The sequence below is a fragment of the Papio anubis genome, chromosome 5 (genome assembly GCF_008728515.1).
Source record: "Papio anubis isolate 15944 chromosome 5, Panubis1.0, whole genome shotgun sequence".
Classification (NCBI taxonomy): Eukaryota; Metazoa; Chordata; class Mammalia; order Primates; family Cercopithecidae; genus Papio; species Papio anubis.
The window spans coordinates 119,616,816-119,636,402 of record NC_044980.1 but is presented as its reverse complement, the minus strand read 5'-3'; the positions used below and the strand labels follow the sequence as shown (position 1 = coordinate 119,636,402).

The window sequence follows — 19,587 nt, the reverse complement described above, 5'->3', positions numbered from 1 at the left end:
AAATGACAACCTGTAGGCCTGTTATCCCATCTACAAAACAAGGGCAATACTAATAACGCAGTACTGTGAGCTGTAAGGTAACGTGTGATGTGACAACTCAGGCAGAGTGAACAATCAATAAACGTTTGCCCCCTTTCCTTCCACCCCACTTCCTCTCGATGGGTCTTATGCTGCTTTTCTGCCCTCCTATGTGAAAGTGTCCCATGTGTCAGAGACCAGCACGGGCCGGTGTGTACTCCTCACATGTCAGAGCAGCACTGCGTTTCCAGACCCTGCCCCTGTTGGTTTCTCCCAGTGGGGTCCCCAGTGTTCCCCAGCTGTAAGGTCCGGTAAGGGCCCAGCTTCAGGTCCCCTCTGGGATTTCTGGTATAAGGTCAGCCTGAGTGACCCAATGCATTCACCTCTAGCACCCACGCCCTTCTTTCTCCAGGGAAGGACCCCACCTAGTAGGATTGTGATAATACGCATTACTTTTCCTGGTAATGAAATGCAACATGTCTCGGGGTGGAACCCGGGCCCACTATTTCTTTTATGACACAGTATGAATGTTTTCAGCTCTTGAATTTTTTTTTTTTTTTTTTGCAGAGTTCAAATTTCATAACAATTTTCCTCTTAGCAAGACAAAAATTTTTTAAAGAGAAATGATCTGATTCAGTAGCCGGGAAAACAGTTCATAGGAAAATTCTGTGAAAATTCTATGATCCCAGAAAGAGCTTGGGTTGAGTCCCTTCCTGGCATCTGCTGGTTGGAAGAGGCAGCGTAACAAGGGAGTGAAAGCTGGCAGTGAAGAGGAAGGCTGGGTCATGACCCCAGTCCTGGGAAGAGAATGAACTAGCTGCCAGGGTCATAGTCACACTGCTTGCTAAAGGGCAGGGTGAGAGGGAGGCTCCTTGGCCTAAATGTGGACAATGGAGAGAAAATCAGAAGAGAAAAACAAGTGATCTGGGACTGTTTGTGAAACTAGATAAAAAAAAACAGGTCATCTGAAGATCACTCTCAACCACTGCGTTAGGAAGCCAGAGAAACACATTCAGACATTTGTGTCCCTCTGGTCACAGTGGACACTTTAACTAGCACTTGTGGCTAAACTTAAGTCATGGGACACGGGACTAGAGAAGGGGCTGTGGAAACATCCGCATGTATTCAACAGACCAAACCAGACAATTTGAGAGTCATTATCCAGACTGAGTCACAAAACACTGAAGAAAACCTCGCACTAGCAAAGGGACCTCCACCCTATCACAGTGACACAGTGAGGTCTGCCCCCAAAGACAGATCCACGCAGAAAAGCAGCAGATGCTGCAGTGGGAGGATTAGGGCCACCAGCTGGAAGCCAAGTGGGTCACAAGATAAGTCTTAAAAGGCAAGTGGGAATTTATTTTTCATCAAAAAAAAAAAATCAACACTAGTATTTAAGAAAATGACATATAAATGCAGAGAAATCTTCCGGTTTCACAGACTGCAGCTCATTTGGAGTAATACACAGCCAAAGTAAGTATTTAAAAACCCAAAATGGAACAGAAGCGGCATTTCTCTAAAAGCAAACTTGGCTGGCATTTCAACTGAGAATTCCAATTCAGATTGGTGGAGGAAGCACTCACATCATGAATCTGGGTGAATGTGTTTTATTGTTATTAAGTAATTAAGCTACTGAGCAGGCTGTCTCCCTAAACTGAGAGGTGTATTTTGTCTCTGGAGAAACGTCGGGAGAGAGGACAGGATTTACGTGCTGTTAAAAGTGAAAGAAAATGCATTATTGTGGAAGTGAGGGGTAGGAGGTAGGCAGTGAGGGGATTCTACATCGGACCCAGAGTATAGATCCGATGCGTGGCTCCAGGGCAAACTGGCTACCGATCTGCCTCTAAGATTGTTCTCTGTCCTCACTCTGACCCTCCAGGACAGCAAAGCAGCATCCACTTCCAGCACCGCTCCCCGTTAATTCCTCTTCCCATTCAATACTGCTAATGCGAAGCTCTCTCCCTGAGAACTTGAAATATGACTTCTGTGAGTTTTGCATGTATTCTGCCACGTATATTCCTCATTTTCATCAATCTGGCTCTGAATGTCCCCTCCAGTGAGGCAGCCAAATAGAAGAAACACACAATTCTAAAAACTACCTCCTTCAGTACCTTTTTTTCCATGGAATTTTTTTTCCCACTAATTTGGTAGACAGGGAAGGACAGTCAGTCCCAACTTCAGAATTCTGGGTTTTCTTGTATACACACCGCAGATCCAAGAACCTTGCTTCAGGGACTCACAAGTTTGAACCCTAAGAAACATTCCCCTCTGGCGGCACCTCCTAAGATTCCATGTTGTTACTTCATGCAATGGAATTAAAAAGAAACAATCTGCATTTTGTTTAGAAGCCAACGATCCAGAAGGTATGGATTATTTAAAGAGTCTGTTCAATTTCTCTCATTTTATCATGTGTTTTGGCAAGAAGGGGCATCCAAATAAATGTCTTTGTAATTTAGGATATGATGAAAAGGATGCTGGGTAAGATTGAAACTCAGGAGGAACATGATTTAGAATAATCCTATCTCTTAATATACACAGACACAGACACACTCATGTATGACAGCAGATTAAAATGACATGGACAACCCCTCCTCCCATGACAAGATTGAGAAAATGGAACGAAATTTTTGTTTTAATAGAGCCAAGCTTTGAAGAAAGAACAAGAAATGTCCAGGTGCCACAAAGAACTCAAAATCTGGAATATAAGCCTCAAGGGCTGGTAGTTGCGAATAGGAAACGGCTTTGGGTTCTTGCAAGGGAGTGAACCTAGAAACCCAGAAGTAAGATTGTTGAACAAAGCACAGAACCTTACATTGCTCCCTGCAGCCTCACACTACCAGAATACTGCCTGTCAGCCCAGAGCAAAGACAAACTACCGGCGGGGTAGGGGCGCGGCGCTTTTCGGCAGGATGAGGAACCTACGAGAAAAATAGAAGAACCATGCATGTAAGTGTCACAGTAGATTTGTATTACCATGAGGTGCGAAAGTGACCCAAAAATGGTCCTGGGACTCTGGCACAGGAAACCCCCAAATTCCTCTGCAGCAATACCATCAAAACCCTGGGACACCGATCACTCACAAAATAGCCCTTGCTAGAGATGTGTTGACAACCCTGAAAACTCCATGAGGAAGCCAACTATCATTAGGAGAGTCAACGGACACAGCTAACAGAAAAATTAGCATTCCCCAAAACTCAAGAAAATAGAATTGAGACTATAAAATAAATATGGTTAAAATGATTCATAAAAGAATATAAAAACTATAATAAAAAAGTATGAAAAAGATAAATTTGAGAAAGAATCAAAGACAACTTTGGAAACAAAAATAAAGTCTAAAAAGCTCAATGACTGAAATAAACAGATGAGACAGGGCTGAGAACAGAATCAGTGAGATAAATACAAAGGAGTTAACTGAGAATATAGCATGGAGAAACCTAAAATATATGAAACAGGACAGGTTCAACATAGGTATAAAAGAAACCCCAGAAGAATAGACAGTGGGGATGAAATAATACTCAACAAAATAAGAACATCCAAAATTTTCTTAATGAAGAACACAGAGATGAGACCTGAACAAAGGGAATAAAAATAAATTCGTATCTAGGCATGGCAGCGGGCGCCTGTAATCCCAGCTACTCAGGAGGCTGAGGCAGGAGAATCGCTTGAACCTGGGAGACGGAGGTTGTGGTGAGCCAACATTGCGCCATTGCACTCCAGACTGGACAACAAGAGCGAGACTCTCTCAAAAAAAGAAAAAACCAAATAAATAAAATAAAATAAATCCATACCTCAACAGAGGTGAAAACAAACACTGAAGACAAAACAAGGGGAAAATGTGAATCATGCCTGTTATCAAAGTTAAATAATCCAAAAATGTGTATATATGCTGTGTGCCTAACATCAATTTCATGCAGAGATGCTGATTTTAATATATGGAATGGCAGCGTGCCCTCTGGCTCGCTCATGTTCTGCGGGAATGGGCTTAGGTGCAGCTCAATTTCAGAAAACCTCAATTTAGTCCAAAGTTTGTCAGTCTAAACAGACTCAGGAATCTACTACTGCCACACATCCAGGGGCACTAAACTATGTTGAGCCCTGCATTTGTACTCTCAATTTCTGAAGCATACACACTATTCTACTATGTTACAACTGCCAATTTTTCTTAATGCCCAAATTAATTAAAGTTTTGGCTTTTATAACCTAATTTATCCAGCAATAAAAGCACCTAGAATGTATTTTGATGACAAGAACCCCATCTTGTGGCAAAATGTTTCACAGCTGAGTTTGGCTGTGTACTGTATTCTCATTCTCACTCTGAAGATAAATCTGCGTTGAGAAGTTATCATTTTATCTGCTTTACCAGACAGAATTTCTAACCCAGCATTTATCTTGTGTCTGCGACGGCACCAAAGTATGCAGTAAATCTGTGCAACACAGTAATTCTGGGGCTTTGTGAGTTATTTTCAAGTGAAAGCTGGTCGTCTTTGTGCAGCTTACTGCAGGAATATTTTAAGAGAAAAACAAACACTGACTAGGGTTAGCTCCTGAAATATAATCTGCCCATTCTAGGAAGGGTTCAGGTATCTGCACTTCCTATAAGATGAATTCACTTAACTAAAGCAATCAAAACAAAACCTCCTCAAATCCACACAAAATGACACCATAATGAGCACCATACATAATAAAGCTTCCGCACACACAGCACACTTGTATTTCATAGCATTCATGTTACTCCTCTAAAAGGTGGCTTTTAATCAATTTCTCTGCCCTTCCTATTTTAAAAGACAGAATTATATTCTAAAATATTCTCCCCATTTTTTCTTTTACTAGGAATGTCCAGCACGGGAAACCATGACAAAATGCTAAGAATACAAAAACATTAGCTGGATGTGGTGGTGTGTGCCTGTAGTCCCAGCTACTTGGGAGGCAGAGCCCAGGAGAGGCCAAGGCTGCAGTGAGCTAAGACCATGCCACTGCACTACAGCCTGGCCAACAGAGTGAGACTCTGTCTTTAAAAAAAAAAAAGGAATGTCTTCCTCAATGTTTTCTACTGTCCCTATTTGGTTTTCCTGAACAAATTTTAAAAGGCCTTATTGTTAATAAGTTAAAAAATGTAATAAAGCATTGAGCATGATATCTGACTCAAAAACATTAGTTATGATTATTGCTTTCGTTATTGTTGTTATTGACAATCAAATACAGAAAGACACCCAAAATAGCTTATCTTCCTCAACTGGCAAAGACTTAAAGAAAAATCCAGTTCAAAAAGTCAAATTATATTTTTATCAAAAGCAAAACTGAAACAATACTTTTCTCCCCTCAAAATCTGTTTTTAAAGGGTTAAAAAGGACAGTACATCAATATTAAAAGAGCTTTTTTTATTTGTTAATGTCACATAAGAAATTTAAGCAAGTTACACTATCTTAAAAAACACAATGGATGCATTTTAATAGAGAAACCCTTCCCTCCCTCCACCTCCCTCCCCCACCCTCCTCATGAATTAAGAATCTAAGAGAAGAAGTAACCATAAAACCAAGTTTTGCGGAATCCATCATCCAGAGTGCTTACATGGTGATTAGGTTAATATTGCCTTCTTACAAAATTTCTATTTAAAAAAAATTGTAACCTTGATTGCTTATTACAAAAAAATTCGGTACAAAAGTTCAGTATATTGAAAAATGCATTCCCCCTCCCTCACAGCACCGTTATATATAGCAGAGAATAATGAAGAGCAGATTGCTGGTCTAGATGGAGCAATCTTCAAATTATACCGAGACTCACAGTGGTTTATTCACCCTCCCCTCCTCATCAGAACTTTAAAAAAAAAGAAAAAACACGTACAAAAAAAGTCAAAAAATGTGAGGAACCCCTTCCAAACAGTACACAGTTATTAAGTTCAGTGTCAATAATTCACATCTTGCAACAAAGTGTATGGACATGATTTCTTTTACAAAACTTTCAGTGTCAAAAAGGAAATTAAGGCCATCAGATTTGCAGCTTAAAAATTCACATAAAGGAAATATAAAAATATTCTGTGCTTCTGAGAAGGCTCTGCACTGTATACAGGTAAGGATTACCATACTTCTTTATTTTGAGGAAGACAGTTGATGAGAATTTTACATAATTGCACAGCTTCTATTGGATGTTCTTGGGGTTCCCTGATGAGGAAAACAGAAGGAAAAATTAATACTAAAGAAACAGATGACAGTATTCTAAAATAAGACAAAAACTTTTAACTGCAGGGATGCTACAAAACCATATTATCTAACCTCAAAAGGGCCCTTTATCATCTCTCATCTTTTCTAACCTTTTTTTTTCTTTTTGTTTGTTTGTTTGAGACACAGTCTCACTCTGTTGCCCTGGCTGGAGTGCAGTGGTGCAATCTTGGCTCACTGCAACCTCCACCTCCTGGGTTCAAGCGATTCTCCTGCCTCAGCCTCCCGAGCAGCTGGGACTACAGGTGTGCATCACCACCACACCCAGCTAATTTTTATAATTTTAGTAGAGGCGAGGTTTCACTATGTTAGCCAAATTGGTCTGGAACTCCTGGCCTCAAGTGATCCACCTGCCCTTGGCCTCCCAAAGTGCTGGGATTACAGGCAGGAGCCACAGTGTCTGGCCTCTAACCTTCTTTTTGGACTTTTTTCTAGAATACTCACCCCTCCTCCAACAAATTCCAGAACACTAATTGTCAACTCTGGCTACACATTCAGATCCTGAGGAGTTTAACAAAAAATTCTGATCTAGGTCCCTTGATCAATCAAATGAGAATTTCTCATTTTACTGGGAAAGGGTAGCTATCTATATATAATTTTAAAGTAATTCTAATATGCAGCTCAATTTGAAAACCATTGTTCAATAACTTCCTTTGATAACTTAAGAAACAGGAGATCAGTGGATCAGCTTTAACAAGCACATTCGCAGACTACAGCTTGCTTGATCCTGAACTTACACACCCCAAGCCATCTGCAGTGGATTTGTCCTCCAAGGTGAAGTCAACGTGGCTCCTCTATCCATTTCTTTATCACTCATTAATTTCATACAACCTCACAATATGACTTGTGACTCACCACTGATTGAACTAAAACTAGTTTTTTGAAGGTCACCAAAATACTTCTAATCAATTCAAAACGCGACTGGATTCATTCTCAAATACGAAGTTCAAACACCTGTTCTGCCCTTCCATCTTCCCTCTTATGAACCTCGGTATCATTATTTTCTATGATCACACAAGCTAAAAACCTCATACATCTTTATTTCTATTTTTATTTTTTTTGAGACGGAGTCTTGCTCTGTCGCCCGGGCTGGAGTGCAGTGGCCAGATCTCAGCTCACTGCAAGCTCCGCCTCCCAGGTTTACACCATTCTCCTGCCTCAGCCTCCCGTGTAGCTGGGACTACAGGCACCTGCCACCTCGCCCGGCTAGTTTTTTGTATTTTTTAGTAGAGACGGGGTTTCACCGTGTCAGCCAGGATGGTCTCGATCTCCTGACCTCGTGATCCGCCCATCTCGGCCTCCCAAAGTGCTGGGATTACAGGCTTGAGCCACCGCGCCCGGCCAGACATCTTTATTTTTTTTCTTCTCTCACGCTCAAGTTTAGTCACTAAGCCTTAATAAATCTCCATTATATATTCCCTCAGTGCCTCTGGAATCTCCCCTCTGAGTTAGTCCCTCTGATTCAGCTTGGCCAGTGATATTTTTAAATGCAGTCTTAATCTCTCCTTTGTTCCAAATTGTACAGAAGCCACATCCCTAAGCATTCCAGACTATGCCAGTTTAATCCCAATCTTTCAACTTCATTTCTCTCTCACATAAACCCTACAAAATAACTGAATGAACAGATATACTTGGTGCATTAAGTCTTTTTTTTTTGAGACGGAGTCTCGCTCTGTCGCCCAGGCTGGAGTGCAGTGGCGCGATCTTGGCTCACTGCAAGCTCCGCCTCCCAGGTTCATGCCATTCTCCTGCCTCAGCCTCCCGAGTAGCTGGGACTACAGGCACCCGCCACCGTGCCCAGTTAACTTTTTGTATTTTTAGTAGAGACGGGGTTTCACCATGGTCTCGATCTCCTGACCTCGTGATCCGCCCGCCTCGGCCTCCCAAAGTGCTGGGATTACAGGCATTGAGCCACCACCCGGCCGCGTTAAGTCTTTACACGTCCTCTGTAGTGAGTTAAAGATCACCATGAATTCTTTGCCATTCCTCCCACCAACAGGGGGAGACTATTTACCCCCACTTTGAATCTGGACTGGCCTCATAACTTTGACTAAGAAAATGTCATAGAAGGGACAAAGGGCCCAACCTTTAAGAAACCCAGTACTCTCTGAGATCGAGACTGTCGTGGCCAACATGGTGAAACCCCATCACTACTAAAATATAAAAAATTAGCCATGCGTGGTGGCACATGCTTGTAATCCCAGCAACTTGGGATACTAAGGCAGGGGTATCTCTAGAACCTGGGAGGCGGAGGTTGCAGTGAGCTGAGATTTTGCCACTGCACTCCAGCCTGGCAACAGAGCAAGACTCTGTCTCAAAAAAAAAAAAAAAGAAAGCTGGTACTCTCCACTTACTCTGTTAGACAATTGCCATGCTGTAAAGCTTTGGCTGAACTCTTAAATGGTAGAAATCCACACAGAAAGAGACCTAAAAGATATTCCAGCCCAGGTCAACCTCTGAGCTGAACGCAGCCTGCTTGATTGAGTTCAGTGTGCAGCATGTGGAACAGAAACACTGCCCAGCTGAGCCCAGTCAAACCACAGAATTATGGGAAGTAAGAAATCAACTATTTCAAGCCACTAAGCTTTAGGGTGGTCTGTTAATGAAGCAACAGATAATTCCAACATCCTCACAACACCATCATCTGCCTTCTCTCCAATACTCAAATAATTACCCATCCTTCAATTAGTGGACAAGCATCACCTCCCAGAGTTGTTCTCAACTACTCTGCTGGCCTGGAGTACCTCCTCTAGCATCTGACATGCTATAACTCATGCTGAGCCACTTGTCTGACGCTGTGAGTTATCTCTTACATAATTATTTTACTTCTAGTAATTACGATGTTTCCTATTTAAGCACAGAAAATGGAACTTGTGCTTGTTTCTTGTAAGCTAAGTGTAATGTATATGTTTTAAAATATTCCTCCTAAATGTACGAGAAGGCATCCAGGTAAAAAATTCATGCTACTTCATGCAACCCACCTCAAGTGGTTCTCAACCCTGGGGATTAAATACATGAGACAGTGTTTATTTAGATCAGGACTAAGGCTAATGAAGCAAAGCAGACTTAAGACTAAAAATCTGGAGCCATGGAGACAAAGTCTTCTCAGGATAAGGGTAGACACTTTGATTAATGATCAGACTCAAACAGCTTGAGAATATAAACTGAAGGCTCATTAGTTATTAATAATTCCAATTTAATTACGATTAAAACCAAGTTTGGAGTTTCTTTTTTCAAGGGCTCTCAAAAGCCCAACCATCAGCTAAAATCTATCTTGCAATTAGACAATGATTAGGAACTTAATAGAGCAAGAATTGTGTTTCACACTGAAGTTGAATATTCCTTTGTTTTTTTAAAGTTTATATGCAGATGCTTGCTCTAAATTAGTGATCTCAACTTTTTAATCATAGAACCCCACAGAGTAAACAAGTTTGGGGGCAAAACATCCAATCCATAGACATGTTTTACTATAACACATAATGCACATGAGAAAACAAAAGACAAAACTGAAATTTGGTAGTATGAGGAAAAAATAAAAATAAAAGTGTCAACATATTCTTCCAGTACCCTAAAGTATCACCTTGAATATCCCTTTGGGGAATACAAACCCCACTTGGTAGATAACTGCTCTGGTTCATCAACTGATAGGGGAAAAACCCAACCACACTCTTGGTCTTCATGCAATTCTCTTAATAAAATTTAAAATAAATATATTAAATAAATAAAGTAATACCTGCTGGTGGAAAAGTTCTTCCTCAACAACCACTCCAGCTGCTTCTTCCTCCTCCTCCTCTTCTTCAGGTATGGTTGTTTTAAAGACTGTACTTCTTTGAGCAACCTCCTAAAAACAATAGTAGTTTACTTTTAAGTTAAAAAACACACTTAGAATCACCAAGTGCGGGGGAGAGGGACCTTTTCTTTGCTTAAGAGACAGCATTTCTTGCCAGGCACAGTGGCTCACACCTGTAATCCCAGCACTTTGGGAGGCCGAGGCGGGCAGATCACCCGAGGTCAGGAGTTTGAGACCAGCCTGGCCAACATGGTGAAACCCTGTCTCTAGTAAAAATACAAAAATTAACCGGGCATGATGGCACGTGCCTGTAATCCCAGCTACTCAGGAGGCTGCGGCAGAAGAATGGCTTGAATCCAGAAGGCAGAGATTGCAATGAGCTGAGATCGCGCCACTGCACTCCAGCCTGGGCGTTGCAGCAAGACTGTCTCAAAAAAGAAAACAAAAAGAGACAGCATTTCTGTTTATTATTATTACTATTATTCATCCCTTTTTTTGGAGACAGAGTCACTCTGTCACCCAGGCTGGAGTGCAATGGCATGACCTCGGCTCATTGAAACCTTCACTTCCCAGGTTGAAGCGATTCTCATGCCTCAGCCACCCCAGTGGCTGAGATTACAGGCATGCACCACCACGTGCAGCTCATTTTTATGTATTTTTAGTAGAGATGGGGTTTTGCCACGTTGGCCAGGCTGGTCTTGAACTCCTGGCCTCAAGTGATCCACCCACCTCAGCCTCCCAAAGTGCTGGGATTACAGGCATGAGCCTCCACACTCAGCCCCTGTTTATTATTTTTAAAGGGGTGGGGTCGGGGGAGCAGTATATCAGTAACTTTCTGGTTAATGAACTGAAATTTCTACATAACTAGTAGCAGTTCTTATACCTTCCATATTTCCTACAGGGGAGGAAGTGTCATCCAATTTGAAATACCTGCTGAGAAGTTTCCACTGCTTTTTATACTATTCTGTTACTAAGAATTCTACAAATTATTTGACATACTAAATTCTTTATACAACTCAACATTAATTCAGCTTAAAGATTTTACATCCTGGCAAAGAGAAGGTGCTAAATAAATGCTGACCAAAGAAGATGGACCATTCTGAGTCTCTCAATTAGCCAATAACTTCAATTCTGTGACACTGGTCTATCTTTACAAACAGAAATAGCCATTTCACAAATATTAGTGTTTTAACCAAATTAGTAATAAAAAGAAATGTGATTCCTTAGATCAACCACCATTCAAGATATCAACTAGGAGAAGCTGGAAGCCAACTGTGATCTCAGGGACCATCAGCAACAGGACCACCTGATGAGTGAGAAGAAAGGACAAGCTCCTTTCATTCCTTTCAGCAACTGACACCTCTTGAATGAAACAAAATCAAGACAGATGAACACTGTACACTATTTACCAATAACGGACTAGTGAGGTTCCAATGTATTCTGTACAGAAATAGGTCTCCTATCATTCACTAAAGGTATGACAGAAAGCAATTATTTCCATTTTCTACTAAAAAGGTCAAATACAGATTACGTTCCTGTGGAAAATGCTGACTTGGCACAAATGCAGCAGTGTTTTTGCTTAAGTACAAGGCTAACCTGACGATCTGGCAGCAAGTAAATGAGTGTGTCCTCAAGAGTGCTGCAGAGCATATAATTTTATTCTGTCCCATGTCCTGAGGTCACTCAAGAAAGAGAATGCTACAGGCGAAGACACAATATTACTTCAGTAAAAGCTTATCTAACACAGACCAGCTAGTTTACAATGGCAGAGAAAGAAAACCAAAACCCAGTGTCACAGAAATGAGACTTCGATTTGAAATATGCCCAAGAATGTGTTTTGTAAATAAAGTGAGGTGGCAGAGTAGTATTTTGTGGATTTTTTATTACTCTTGCAGGACCAAGGAAGATGGACCATTCTGAGTCTCTCAATTAGCAAGTAAGTTCAATTCTGTGAAACTGGTCTATCTTTACAAACAGAAATAGCCATTTCAAAAATATCAGTGTTTTAACCAAATTAGTAATAAAAAACAAATGTGATTCCCTAGATCAACCACCATTCAAGATATCAACTAGGAGACAGCAGCATATAAAGCAGAAAATAAATTCTTAAAAAACTTTGAGAGTACCCAGCTTTTCTCAACTCATCTTAAAATGAGGAACGAGTCAAATAAAATCTTCTATAACAAAATTACCACATTCCAGCTTCTAGAAGCTCGTGGTATACATCCCATATGCAAACACTGGCTCTTAAGGCTCATGATGTAACTTAAGACTATTAGCCTCAATGAGAAGCTCAAAAAACAGCAACTTGCCCATCTTCATTATTATGAATTACCTTAACATAACTACTTTAAGTGTAACTCTGCTATGAAGCACTTTTCATTTGAAAACATGCAAAAACCAACTAATCTAATACAGAAAGTCTGTATAAAAAATGCGTGAGCTAATGTCTAAAAATCTAGGTAGAAAAATAATAATAATTTAGAACCAAAAAGCTGTTGGGAGGTTTAGACCAAGGAAATTGTTATTAGTCAAGATGTTACTAAATAAATGTGTTTACCCCACGTGTCCTGAAAAGTCCACATAAATGGTCTTACATGATAGGCTTTACTCTCTCTATAAAACGTAGCATTGGTCTGCCCCTGCTCAGAGCCTTGGGCACCTGAAGGTGCACTGATCTGTGCAGTGGTGCCCGGCGCCAGCTGCACCTGCTGATGCTGCTCATCCCTGCACAGCTCTGTGCTCAGTCATATAATGCTGGAAGCCTGGCATCAGCCATGGTAGGAGTATTTACACCACAGAAATCAGGAAATGCTACAAATCAGGGCGATCTTATGTGGATGAAAGATGATTTTTATATTTTATATATTACATCCCTGCATATATAAGTAATCATTTGCATATACAAAAGTTTCCATTATATCTATATTCTGGAAAGTTTGGAAGGACTGCTTAACTTTTTATTTCTCTCATAAAAAACATCTTTTCTTTTTTTGCCATGGTGACATCTGCTGTTTTTAACCACCCAGTGCCCCTTCCCTCCTGGGTAAGTGCCCCTTCCCTCTTGGGTAAGAGCCCCTCGGTTTACTTGGGTGCACCCCCCCCCATGGAGCACACGTGTGTTACAAGCAGCCCAGTGCAATGTGGCTGTAAAGGGGAGGAAGAAGGCTTCAGCTCTAATTCCACCCTCCCAACTCCAGAAACTGGTTTACAGGCAGGCACGTGACCCACCCTAGTCCAGTGTGAGTGAAGCCCAGGATGGGTGCCTCACAGGGGATGAAGTTTAGCTTCCCTCCATAATCCAAACACTCAATATTAGATTATTTGGTGGGCTGGATTGCCCATTCTTTTAACAAACTTCTACTGCCTTCTGCTTGCTAGGCTGTTCTAAGAGTTCTGTCAGGAATGAGGAGAGAAAGTGGTATGAATACAGGTCTTATTTCATTAGACAGTCACTTTTGGTATGGATTCATTTAATTGGGTAAGACCATGTTTATCTGTCAGTAGTACCGGACCACATTAGCAACAATCTGTAAACTCCACCATAAAGACCATTTTTTTGAAACAGCACCTTCCCACAAAAAGCAAATAGAAAAGACGTACCTCTGGGAGCAGCTGGCAGCTATCCTGTGTCCCCAAGGGAGGCAACCAGAAGAGAGACAACAGACAGATCCCCGGGGACACGCTGTGAGCCACTGGATCAGGTCCACTATTTAAATTTTTTATTATGTGAGCCCCCAAAATTCCCATTATTTCTAAGCCAGTTTAATTGGATTTTCTGATATTTCCAATGCCCCAGCAAAAGGAAAAAATACATAAAAAACAAAACTGACTAAGCCAGTTACCAACAATCTTACTGCAAACTAGTCTTTATGGCGGGGATTGTTTATAGATTGTTGCTAATGTGGTCTGGTCCCTACTGACAAATATGGTCTTACTGAATTAAATGAATAATGTCTAATGAAATAAGACCTATATTCATAATACTTTCTCTCCTCAATTCTGACAGAACTCACTTAAAACAGAGCCTCGCAAGCCAAAGGTAGTAGAAGTTTGTTAAAAGAATGGACCAACCTTGGCCGGGCGCAGTGCCTCACGCCTGTAATCCCAGCACTTTGGGAGGCCAAGGCAGGTGGATCACGAAGTCAAGAGATTGAGACCGTCCTGACCAAGACGGTGAAACCCCGTCTCTACTAAAAATACAAAAATTAGCCAGGCGTGGTGGTGCGTGCCTGTAGTCCCAGCTACTCAGGAGGCTGAGGTAGGAGAATCACTTGAACCTGGGAGGCGGAGGTTGCAGTGAGTCGAGATCACACCACTGCACTCCAGCCTGGGCAACAGAGTGAGACTCCTTCTCAAAAAAAAAAAAAAAGAATGGACCAAGCAACCAATCAAATAATCTAATATTCAATGTTTGAGTTATGAAGTGGAGCTAAGCTTCAGTTAGCTTTACTAATATGTCATCAGTAATACTAGTAATACTGTCTGAAGATGCATCTCATGTCATAATATCTGGTACTTGGTTCATGTCACTGTATCTATTTTTTGGGGCATTTAATCCTATTGCTCTATTCCAAATACCCTCCTATAACATTGTCTCTAACTTGGAACACACTTTTACACAGGAAAAAAAAAAAAAAGAAAGAAATAATGACTAGATTCCATGGGCCACGAAAGTTCATTTAATCTGCCATGTACCCCTTATAACAGTGCTTTTCAGTCTTATCTGAGCAAATTACTACTCTTAACAATGTTTCGCAAGAGACATGTTTACAGTAAGGCATGGACGGGAAGATGGCCATGAACAGAACTTTTTATGCAGGCATCTCAGACTCCTATAATGAATGCTGCTATTGCTTTATTTCTCGGAACGTAAGTCATGGTCCATGTCTGATTTTTTTTAAAAAATGCATCCAGTAAATGCTTCCTGAATTCCTGTTATGTGCCAGGCATGATGCTAGGATGTACCAGAACAGGCCCTTGCCCTCAGTGCGCTTCCTCCAGTGAGCGAGAACAATGTGATGAGCACCACGCAGGTTAGAGGCCCGCCTGTGCACTATGGGAGCAGACAAAAAACCCCTAAGGGGACGCTGTGATTTGACCCACTGACCACTCCATCTTTCGCAGACACTTTCCTCCCTTGGTTTTCCTGACATCACATACCATTTTCCTCTGACTTCACTGGCTTCATCTACTACCTCCTTTGCTCTTATTCCTAATGTCACTATTTTCTAGGGCTCAATTCTGGACCCTCTTCTGAGGAACTTTATTCAGCAAGTCCTGTAATTTACTTTATTTATTTGAGACAGTCTTGCTCTGTCGCCCAGGCTGGAGTGCAGTGGCGCAATCTCAGCTCGTCACAACCTGAGCCTCCTGGGTTTAAGCAATTCTCCTGCCTCAGCCTCCTGAGTAGCCTGGACTGTAGGCACGCTCCACCGTGCCTGGCTAATTCTTGTGTTTTTAGTAGAGACGGGGTTTCACCAAGTTGGCCAGGTTGGTGTCTAACTCCTGACCTCAGGTGATCCACCCACCTTCGGCCTCCCAAAGTGCTGGGAATACAGGCATGAGCCACCGTACCGGGCCTGATACCACAGTTTATCTTTGTTACATTTATCAGAAAGTCACTTTATCTTATTCCCTGGCTCCCTTACTCTCTTTAGAATGTGGGCTCCATGATGCCAGAAACCACGTGTGGCTTTTTTCCTGCTTATTCCTAACACAAAGTGGCTGGCACATAGCACACACTCAGGATTTTCCAAATAAATGAATAACCCTGCACTTGTAAATATGCTTAGCTTCCGTACCAGGTTTGCCAGCCTAACATTCCCACTACATATCTCCTTTCAGTACCACTCAGACTGAAATGCATACCCAGTCAGGTTGTAAGGTACAAAACAGCAGAGCCTACCAGCCTGGAAACTGGGTGAAAAGGTCAGAACCAGTAAGCATGTCAGAACAAGGTTATGACCAATGGCTCCCTTGCAAGGCAACTTACAGCTCTCATGGTAGGCAAGATGAAAAAGCAGTATTACAACAAAAGGAAAATGAGAAGTACAAACCATCCTGAACTCACAACACAAGCTCCATTAACTTGTTTATGGCAATCGCAACAAATTCTAAACAGAGGCTCAGTGATGCTTTGTACAGCACCTGGATAAGGTGATTCACTAGGGAAAGACAAAGAGGAAGCCATGTTTTACTAGCTTCAAAGCACACTTTAGCTGCTTTAGACTACTATTGGTAGGGGTATATGCAGTGTCTTTACATGGCAGTGGGGAAGGTAAGGTACTTTGACAAGGATTCTAAGACTGATGCACTGAAAACACACACTCCAAGCAGATGTACATTCCACAGTCTTCAAACTCACAGTTTCATGAACATTCTGAGAGCTAGTAACAATAATGTAAGCATTTACTAGATAAATGTACTATGCCAGACACTATTCCGCATTCCCAAGTACTGTCTCATTCTTATTATTAGCTCATTGATATTGTGTCATTAATATCCACTTTTAAATGAGAAATCTAAGAGAGGTGAAGTAACCTGCCCAAAGTCAGAAAGCTAATGTGCAGTGAAAACAGAAACTGGACACAGACAATCTGTTCTGGAGCTTGTGCTAATAATCCGTACTCTATAATACACTCCTATTTATTCCTAAAATTTAAAGACAGCTTCAGTTCAATTTACTTAGCAGCTTTGGTCTGTTTATGCAATCAGTTACTGCACGTTTCAATCTGATCTTGATTATACTTGCACAGTGAACTTTCAAGTGAAATTAACATTGTGGTGGTCCTGATAAACTGGTCATACCTCTCCCTGAGAATTTTTCAGTATAACCTTCACATCTTCGCCAGTGCCCCATGAGTTCTGGTTCTTCCAGATGAGGTCAGTCGGGGGGCTGGCTGTGACACCAGCGTTTGCAGCCCAAATCTGTAAAAATCAAAGGATATCAGCACACCCAGAACCCAGCTCTCCCACATGCCAATGACAGCAATGCAATGAGACTCAAACACTTGACTCTAAAAGTCTGAGAACTATGCCCCCGCTACAGAGTGCTATACATAGCTATGTGGCCAGAACTCACAGAGTTTCTCAAGGCCTCAGCTTCCCCATCTGATAAGTGAAGACGATGATACATAAGGCCCTGAAGTAAAACTGCCTACACTCACATCCTAGTTCCTTTACACACCAGCTGACCCTGAGCAAGTTACCTTCCTTTAGTCATCCATAAAACAGGGCAGAAATGGCACCTGTAACAGGTGGAATTATTGAAAAGACCAAGTGATAACCCACACTCAGTGGCTGGCTAACTCAGTGAATGGTAGCCTCAGTATTCTATTACTCTGTGGGTTTTATGGGCCATCCTTCCACGTCAGACAGCCTTCTGTGACTCCCTCTAATAATGTTCTCTGGCTGCCTACAGCAAGAAATAAAGAGACCTTCTGCAGCAGACAGCCTATCTAGAATAATCTTATGGAAACTGGTACATCTCCAAACAGAGACAGTGTCACAATACCCTAGAGTATCTGAGACTGCACTCCAAAAAGAATGTTGGAAATGGATAAATCACTCGCTGTTCAAGGGAAAATATAATTGCTGTTGAAATAGGCCAAACAAAGAAATTATATTCTCCTTCTCGTGAGCATGAAAATTCTTTTTATATATCTACTGGCAAAAAAGAATGGATACAGTAAAGAACACCTGGCAGTCAGAAAGCCTAGGTTTGAATTATGGACAAATCACTACACCTCTAGGAAGCTCAATGCCTCTAGCTACAGGGATACTACTAGCCCTGATCTTTTAGAAAGATCATTTAAAAACAAACAAACAGAAAAGTTTGTAATTCATACTTTGTTATATAACATAAAAGACTTTATGACTGCAAAAGGAAAGCTGAAGATGGCAAAGACAAGTATATTTCAATGGGGGCCAGGTGTAGTGGCTCCAGCCTGTAATCCCAGCACTTTGGGAGGCCGAGGCAGGCAGATGACTAGAACAAAGGAGTTTAAAACCAGTCTGGGCAACATGGTGAAACCCTGTCTCTATCAAAAAAAAAGAAAGGGTGGGGAGTGGGGGTGGTAACAGGAGAAAAATCTACGAATTACTGATTAGGAGACAGCCCTTACTTCTTAAGATGTTCACCTGAAGAATCCAGATCTTTCACCAGCATTACAAATGGACAGGGGCACAAGATATTAACTGGGATGAAACTGAAAAAAAAGAACTGAATCTGGTCCAACATTTAGATGATGTGGAATGTTAGTGTTTTCCTCCTTGTAAGCATTATTTCTCACTAGCCTATATGTAATCAAATAGTTGGTTTATGTTAATAATCATCATCATAAAATGTCAATATCCTTGCTGGCTAATTTAACCTAAAACTAATATGTCCTATAGCCATGTCATTTAATACGGCAGCAAAATGTGGCTTGTTAGCACTTAAAATGTGGCTAGCCTGGAATGAATGTGTTGTAAGGGTAAAACACACAGAAGATTTTGAAGACTTAGCTAAATTAAAAAAAAAAAAAAAGAACGTAAAAATATCTAACTTTTTAGACTGATTACATGTTAAAGCAATATTTTGGATATATTGGGTTTAATAAAATATAGTTCTAAAATCCATGTCTTTATTATAATGTGGCTATAAGAAAATTTAAAATTACACATGTGGTTCTCATATTTCTATTCTAGAATTTTAAACTGATCTTTGCTTTTGCCTCTGCAATTTTACAGAAAGACCACTTAGCACTACCATGTTCCAAAGAGCTGCTTATCACATTTAATGCCAGTTGCTGAAGAAAAAAAGTATCACATTATTTTATATGATAACTGAGTTCTCCACTAGACCTCTAGAATCCATGTATTTAGTCCCTGAGGTAGTATACCCAGTAGAAAAAGTAGATGATTGGCATAAGGCTTCCATATTATTACTTTTGAGATAGAGAGCACACTCAATTCTGAATCCTCTGAACTAAAATGTCAGATTCTTTTTACCACAGTATACAACTTCTGTAAGACATATAATAGGACTGAGCAATTTTCTCTCACTATAGTGATTACTAAAGAGATGAAAGGATATTGTAGTTAGGATAGTTGATCCTATTTTTACCCATTATTAACAAATTAGCATTTGATATTTTCACAAAGTGGCATCATGCTCTCCGAACATACCTTTTGAAAGAGAAGTCTGAGCCTTTGATCGTCAATAGTAAGGTATGTATCAACATAAAATTTTAAACACATTTAAAACACATGTTTAATATTTTTTAAAGAAGAATATATAAAAAGAAAGAGACAAGGCCGGGCGCGGTGGCTCAAGCCTGTAATCCCAGCACTTTGGGAGGCCGAGGCGGGCGGATCACGAGGTCAGGAGATCGAGACCATCCTGGCTAACATGGTGAAACCCCGTCTCTACTAAAAATACAAAAAAACTAGCCGGGCGTGGTGGCGGGCGCCTGTAGTCCCAGCTACTCGGAGGCTGAGGCAGGAGAATGGCCTGAACCTGGGAGGCGGAGCTTGCAGTGAGCCGAGATCGCGCCACTGCACTCCAGCCTGGGTGACACA

The 19,587-nt window shown here is 41.1% G+C and overlaps 1 protein-coding gene across 1 annotated transcript in view; it reads right to left on the bottom strand.

Annotated features, from left to right (window-relative positions):
• Nucleotides 1–5,375: 5,375 nt before the first annotated feature.
• Nucleotides 5,376–19,587, bottom strand: part of LMNB1 (lamin B1) — a 59,314-nt gene continuing 45,102 nt past the window's right edge. The window contains exons 9-11 of the mRNA XM_003900052.4: nucleotides 16,834–16,953; nucleotides 9,967–10,074; nucleotides 5,376–6,176 (exon numbers count right to left, since the gene is read on the bottom strand). Coding sequence (XP_003900101.1) covers nucleotides 6,135–6,176; nucleotides 9,967–10,074; nucleotides 16,834–16,953 — 270 coding nt within the window. The 3' untranslated portion in view covers nucleotides 5,376–6,134. The remainder of the gene's footprint in view (nucleotides 6,177–9,966; nucleotides 10,075–16,833; nucleotides 16,954–19,587) is intronic.